Source organism: Cannabis sativa, unplaced genomic scaffold (genome assembly GCF_029168945.1).
Source record: "Cannabis sativa cultivar Pink pepper isolate KNU-18-1 unplaced genomic scaffold, ASM2916894v1 Contig7, whole genome shotgun sequence".
NCBI classification, from domain to species: Eukaryota; Viridiplantae; Streptophyta; class Magnoliopsida; order Rosales; family Cannabaceae; genus Cannabis; species Cannabis sativa.
Genome location: NW_026870043.1, coordinates 4065542 through 4073070, shown reverse-complemented (window position 1 = coordinate 4073070; position 7529 = coordinate 4065542). Strand labels below are relative to the sequence as shown.

Here is a 7529-nt window from a genome sequence, read left to right as displayed (position 1 = left end):
GTTCAATTAGATTGGCAGTCAATTCGCAACCGTCAATCCAAAAAGACAAGGACCGAATCCACCTTGTGGATACTATCAGGTCTCCTGAGGGTAACAGGGTTCCAAACCCCGAAGCATAAATATCACATGGCTTATACAAACTTTCTATCACTCTACTCGATACATATGAATGAGTAGCTCCAGAATCAAATAACACAGTATAAGCACAACCATTAATAGATAACTGACCTGTCACAACTGACTCACTAGCATCAGCATCTGCCTGAGTTATAGTGAAAAGTCGCCCCGGGTTCTGAGCAACATTCTTCTTAGGCTCTTCTCTCTTAGCTTGGGGACAATCCCTGATAAAGTGGCCCACCACGCCACACTGGAAACATGCCTTGTGTAACACCCTAACTATCTTAGGCGTATTACGTGATTTTTAAACGTACTGTGCAGCTCGTTGCTAATCAACGAGGTTTATGGAAAAACGTGATTAATTAAAATTTTGCTTTTTCATTAATCTTATAAACCATTTTACCAAAAAGTCTCGGGATCCCGATTTATAAAAATATTTACAAACTTTTTAACTGTTCAACTTTTACATCAAAATAAGTCGTCTAACGACATTTACAAAATCTCAGCCGTGCTGTCCCGAGGATCGTACGCTCCAGGCCTAACCGCCCCGACATGTACAATCCCATAAGCTCGCTCACGGTCCATCAGCAACTGCCTTGCCTTTACCTACACATGCAACGTAAACTGTGAGTCGACAGACTCAGTAAGAAAAGCATAATAATATCATACATAAAACTGACTGCCGTGTCCAACACGATACTGAGTCCCGCTACTGCCATGTCCAACATGGTACTGAGCACTACTGCCATGTCCAACATGGTACTGAGTTTTGAACGTTCAGGGGACGGTACTATTGACACGTAACAACCTGATCGGTCGAACCGGTCATACTCCGGCTGCTGGTCATACTCCAGCCTGTACCGACGTGTTACTATATCCTCCTGATCGGTCGAACCGGTCATACTCCGGCTGCTGGTCATACTCCAGCCTGTACCGACGGGATACGTCAATAGCACGGAACCACCAACCAAGTGTCAGCCTGATCGGTCAAACCGGTCATACTCCGGCTGCTGGTCATACTCCAGCCTGTACCGACGTGACAGGGTTGGATGGTTCGAAGCCTAAATACATATCTAATGTAATCTAACAGGCTTCCTACATGCACGCTAAACATGTAATCTACATATGCATACTGTTATACTAATCTTACCTGGATTCCGATTTCAGGTGTGCCGGCCAACTCCGACCGGAACCGAAGCCGAACTACGCTGACACGGCTCCTAAACCATAAAAATCACAACGCTATAAGTGACACGCTAAATCACTTCCCGGACTAAAACTCGAAACTAAAAGTTTCCCTATCGAAAAAAGCATGGCAATACCCCTAAAAACCCAAAAACGAGGAACACTCGGGTTCTGACAAATCCCCCATCCGGAAGTCCGGTTGCCCAACCGGAATTCCGGTTCTGGGAAAATCTGAACCCCCATCCGGAATTCCGGATGCTCAACCGGAATTCCGGTTCCTCGCAGGCAGCAACCAAAAATTCCCATAACTTGACCAATTCGAACCCAAATGGTCCCAAACTTTCCAGACCTCCTACATAGGTCCCAAATGACCATTCCAAGGCCTCAAACCTACCCAGAAACCTCACAAGCAAATTTCACCATTGGAGCTCAAGCTTTGAGTTCCAAACTCAAGCTTGAGCAAACCACCAAAACCAGCATGCAAACCAACTAAAATCAACCTAAACTAGCATAATATAACCTCTGAAATCAAACAACAACCTCCAGCAATTCACAGAAACAAAACATGGCATTTTCTTCTCAAAATCACATATTTTCACATATAAACTTCTAGCATGCTCAACCTAGTAATCAAGCATCAAAACAACCCTAAACTAACATGCTTAAACACAAAATAATCACCAGATTACAGCAGCAACAACATCATAAAATCCAACATGCATTTCATCCAATTTTCACAAAATTTCAAGAAAAACTAAATAGAAGAGCAAGACAAGAATTACCTTGAAGAAAACACACTTTGATCTTGCTAAAACACTAGAAATCACCCACAAAAATCCCAGCCTTGAACCCTCCAATCTCAGCCGAAAGAGAGGAAAAGAGAGAGAGAGCTTTTCTAATTTTTTAAACTTTTTAAAAATTGGCTAAGTGTAAAAAATGAGAGAAAAGGATTTTCAAGCTTAAAGTATCATTTTATTTAAATCTATTTCAGCCAAAAAAGATTAATTAAAAACAAACATTTAATTCATTTATTAACTCATATAAGACAAAACACTAATGGGGCAAAAAGACCATTTTGCCCCTTCACCATAAAATCACTAAAATCATACTAAAGGGGTATTTTTGGGACATTCTAAATTCCCGGCCATTCCCGACATTCCCAATGTCTAAAACCCGTCCCCAAAATACTAACATACTAAGTTGTGATTTCTACTGAGCCAAACGCCGCGTTCCAAAATACCGGACACCGGAAATGCGAAATATAAAACTGCTGATAACATAATTATGCATATCTGAATTCCATAAATATCCATGATAAATTATTTAAATAGCTATAAATAATTTCCTGATTAACATAAATAACTGCTAATTTCCAAATTAACTAAGCGGGCTTTACAACTATCCCCCCCTTAAAAGGATTTCGTCCCCGAAATCTAACCTGAATAACTCTGGATATTGAGCTCGCATATCTGATTCTAGCTCCCAGGTGGCTTCTTCCACCTTACTGTTTCTCCAGAGAACCTTGACCAACGCTATGGTCTTATTCCGAAGGACTTTATCCTTTCTATCCAGGATCTGCACTGGCTGTTCCTCATAGGACATATCTGACTGAAGCTGAAGGCTCTCATAACTGATTATATGAGAGGGGTCTGAAACGTATTTTCTCAACATTGAGACATGAAATACGTTGTGCACTGCTGATAAAGCTGGAGGCAACGCTAACCGATATGCCACTTGACCTATCTTCTCGAGAATCTCGAAAGGTCCTGTAAATCTAGGGCATAACTTGCCTCTTTTCCCGAAACGTTTAATCCCCTTCATCGGAGATACTCGCAAAAACACATGGTCCCCTACTCGGAACTCAACATCCCTACGTTTCGGATCTGCGTAACTCTTCTGTCTGCTCTGGGAGGCAAGCATTCTAGCTTTAATCTTCTCTATTGCCTCATTGGTCCGCTGAACTGACTCTGGACCTAGGTATTTCCTCTCCCCTGTCTCATCCCAGTGGATAGGGGATCTACATTTCCTACCGTACAACAGTTCGTAGGGTGCCATCCCTATCGTACTCTGGTAACTGTTGTTGTACGAGAACTCCACTAACGGTAGGTATTTACTCCATGAACCCTCAAAGTCCATAACACAGGCTCTCAGCATATCCTCCAATATCTGAATTGTCCTCTCGGACTGACCATCTGTCTGAGGATGAAATGCTGTACTGAATTTTAGCTTCGTACCCATTGCCCGTTGCAAACTCTGCCAAAATTTGGAGGTGAATTTCGGATCCCTGTCCGAAACTATAGACTTCGGTACCCCGTGAAGTCTCACTATTTCTCTGACGTACAGTTCTGCCAACTGATCCACTGTAAACGTTGTTCTGACCGGCAGAAAATGAGCAGATTTCGTAAATCGGTCCACCACTACCCAGATGGAATCAAACATACCCGTGGTCCTAGGTAACCCGACCACAAAATCCATCGCAATATCCTCCCATTTCCATTCTGGTAGGGTTAGAGGCTGCAACAACCCTGCTGGTCTCTGATGTTCAGCCTTGATCTGCTGACATGTGAGGCATCTCGATACGAATTCTACCAACTTCTTCTTCATACCGCTCCACCAGAAGTACGGTTTCAAATCTTGGTACATCTTGGTGGTGCCGGGATGCAGAGAATACGGGGTAGAATGAGCCTCCTCAAAGATCTCGTTTCTCAATTCCCCACTGTTCGGGACACAAACCCTGGCTTTATACAAAAGCATCCCACTGTCTGACACTGAAAAGTCCTTGGCTTGACCAGCCAATACCTCATCTCGGATCTTCACTAACTCCGGATCTGTTGTCTGAGCAACCTTTATTCTTTCTAGCAGATCAGATTGCAGCGTTAAGTTGTGTAGCTGACCTACCACAAACTCAATGCTGGATCTAACCATATCCTCTGCTAGCTGAGGTGAGATCTGAACCATGCTAGCCACTTGCCCGGGACCCTTTCTGCTCAGGGCATCGGCCACTACATTGGCTTTCCCGGGATGGTAGAGGATCTCGCAATCATAATCCTTCACTAGTTCCAACCAACGCCTCTGTCTCATGTTCAAATCTTTCTGAGTAAAGAAATACTTGAGACTCTTATGGTCGGTGTAGATCTCGCACTTCTCACCATACAAGTAATGCCGCCAAATCTTCAGTGCAAATACCACTGCGGCCAATTCTAAATCATGAGTCGGGTATCGCTGTTCATAATCCTTTAACTGACGGGAGGCGTAAGCGATAACCCGATCGGCTTGCATCAATACGCACCCCAAACCCTGTTTGGATGCGTCACAATAGACCACAAACTTCTCCTTGTCCGAAGGCAAAGCTAGCACCGGAGCAGTAATCAATCTCTGTTTCAGCTCCTGAAAACTAGCTTCGCATTTATCCGAAATTCGCATAAATCGCTGATTCTTCTTTGTAAGCTCGGTTAGGGGCATTGAAATTTTGGAGAACCCCTCCACGAACCTACGGTAGTACCCAGCTAACCCCAAGAAGCTTCTGATCTCTGTCACTGTCTTCGGTCTCGGCCAATCCCTGACGGATTCGATCTTCCCGGGATCCACCTTGATCCCATCTTTACTCACTATGTGCCCTAGGAAGGACACTTGAGACAACCAGAACTCACATTTCTTGAACTTGGCGTAGAGTCTATGTTCTCGAAGTCGTTGCAGTACCATCTGAAGATGTAACTCATGCTCCTCTTCTGACTGAGAGTACACGAGGATGTCGTCGATAAACACAATTACACAGATATCGAGGAAATCCTTGAATACTCTGTTCATCAGGTCCATGAATGCTGCAGGAGCATTGGTTAGTCCGAATGACATAACCAGGAACTCGTAGTGTCCATACCTAGTGCGGAAAGCCGTCTTTGGAATGTCCTCCTCTCGGATCCTCAACTGATGATAACCCTGGAAGTTCTTCGGGAAAAACGTCCAAAAATTCCCGAACCACTCTGATGTCCTCTGGCCGAATGGTGTCTGGCCGAGTGGTGTCCACCACCACGGCCAGAAACCCTAAGCACCCACCGTGCAATAATTCTCTCGCTGACATAGCCGAGATCACCGGGATCCGAGATCCCTGAACCGAACCAACAAATACGAACGGTTCTTCACTTTCCGGTTGGAAGACCACCATCTTCCTCTTGCAATCAATGCTCGCCGAATATTTAGATAGGAAATCCATTCCTAAAATAATATCAAATTCGACTAAGCTCATCTCTATCAGATCAGCGCTCAACTCTCTACCATCTATCCTGATTGGCATAGACCTAATCCACCTATTGGAGATAACCAATTCTCCGCCAGGTAACAGGGTTCCAAACCCTGACTCATATCTATCATAGGGTCTACCCAACTTACTAAAGATTCTGGCCGCCACATAAGAACGTGTAGCCCCAGAATCAAACAGCACTGAATAAAGCGAGTCGTTAATAAGAATCTGACCTGTAACAACTGATGGGCTGGCATCTGCATCAGCCTGCGTGATCGCGAATACCCTGGCTGGAGTGGGCATCGCTGGAGCTCTCGGTGCCTCTGGCCGGAGCTGGGGACATTCCCTCTTGAAGTGCCCGGGCATGCCACAATGAAAGCATCCCTGCCCCTTGCACTCTCCCCGATGATGCCTCTTGCAGATAGGGCACTCGGGATAGGAGAAGCGAGTCTCATTACCACCAGGACGACTCCCTCTGTTCTGGTTCCCCCGGAACCTCTTGTTCTGACTCGAGCCGCCGGAAGCAGTGGGTGCCCTCTTCCTCTGATCAATGGCCGAACCACTACTCCCCCTGCTAAATCCTGATGCAGGAGGGGTAGGAGCTCCGCCACCAACCGGAGTACTGGCTGAATCTGACATACATCCCACTGCGCCCTCAGCTCGCAGTGCCTTCTCCACCATCTGAGCGTAGGTGGTGCTGTCGTCAGTGGTAATCATCAGGTCATGCCTGATCTTGGGATTCAACCCGTCCAGATACTTCTCCTTTCTGCTGAAGTCGGTCGGCACAATACCCGAGGCTAACCTCGCCAACCGGTCAAACTGAGTTGTATACTCAGTGACACTCATGTTCTCCCGCTGGGTCAGGTGAACGAATTCCTTTCTCTTGGCGCTTCTAACCGCCTCGTTGTAGTACTTCGCATTGAAAAGTTCCTGGAACCTCTCCCAAGTCATGGTGGTGACGTCGTGAATCTGAGACACCATGTCCCACCATACCAGGGCATCCTCCTGGAACTGAAATGTGGCGCACACCACTCTGTCGTTGCCGGTGACACCCATAAAGTTCAGAATTCTGGTGATCACCGTAAGCCACTGCTCGGCTTTCGACACATCTGGACCTCCCAGGAATACCGGAGGTGCTTGTTTCCGGAACCTCTCATACAACGGCTCCAATCTGTGGGCCGCCACTACCATCTCGGCCTGGGCAGCAGGGGCAGGTGCCGCTGGAACTACCGGCACTGGAACTGCAGGAGCACCCTGCTGTCTCAACCTCTGAATCTCGAGGTCTTGCTCTTCGATCCTGGCTTGCATTTCCGCAAACCGCAACTCCCAATTCGGGGCTCCCTGATCGGCTGGGGGAGCCTGGGCAGCCTGTGGCGGGTTCTCATCACCCCGACCACGAGCCCTGCCTCGGGGACCTCTACCTCGGCCCCTAGCAGGTGGGGGAAACTGAGCTCCCTGTCCCTGATTCGACCCTACGGAGTTGCCCTGACTCCTCGTGGTCCGCCTGGCGTCCATCTAGTTAGAACCGCCTGCGAAACCAAGAGTTGGCATATCAGGTCGTATTCAGGGCGAGCTTACTAATGCCGCTTAATTTGGAAATTAGAAATGAAACATGCGCCTATTCTACTATCAGGCTACTAACATGCTTCCTAACAGGCTTTTCTTTTTTCATAACTGAATAAAATAAACTACTAAAGCAATAAAGGCTTACTGAACCGTGAACCGAGCTAACTGCTGATGATGATTGTACATGTCGTGACGATCTTCGGAAGACAACCTGGCGGCTCTGATACCAAATTGTAACACCCTAACTATCTTAGGCGTATTACGTGATTTTTAAACGTACTGTGCAGCTCGTTGCTAATCAACGAGGTTTATGGAAAAACGTGATTAATTAAAATTTTGCTTTTTCATTAAACTTATAAACCATTTTACCAAAAAGTCTCGGGATCCCGATTTATAAAAATATTTACAAACTTTTTAACTGTTC

The 7529-nt window shown here is 46.0% G+C and overlaps 1 protein-coding gene across 1 annotated transcript; it reads right to left on the bottom strand.

The window, feature by feature from the left end:
• Positions 1-583: 583 nt before the first annotated feature.
• LOC133033430 (uncharacterized) lies at positions 584-6437 on the bottom strand. Its single transcript, XM_061108153.1, has 2 exons — positions 5773-6437; positions 584-723 (listed from the first exon to the last, which is right to left on the bottom strand). The coding sequence occupies exons 1-2, from the start codon at positions 6383-6385 to the stop codon at positions 692-694; spliced, it is 645 nt and encodes a 214-aa protein (XP_060964136.1). The 5' UTR covers positions 6386-6437; the 3' UTR covers positions 584-691.
• Between the last annotated feature and the right edge of the window lie 1092 nt (positions 6438-7529).

Excerpts from the sequence above, each read along its gene's own strand:
- LOC133033430 (XM_061108153.1), bottom strand. The coding sequence starts at position 6,385 with ATGAGTGTCACTGAGTATACAACTCAGTTTGACCGGTTGGCGAGGTTA. Across the intron at positions 724-5,772 it reads CAGCCCATCAGTTGTTACAG|GTAAAGGCAAGGCAGTTGCT; the intron begins GTCAGATTCTTA and ends TTGCATGTGTAG.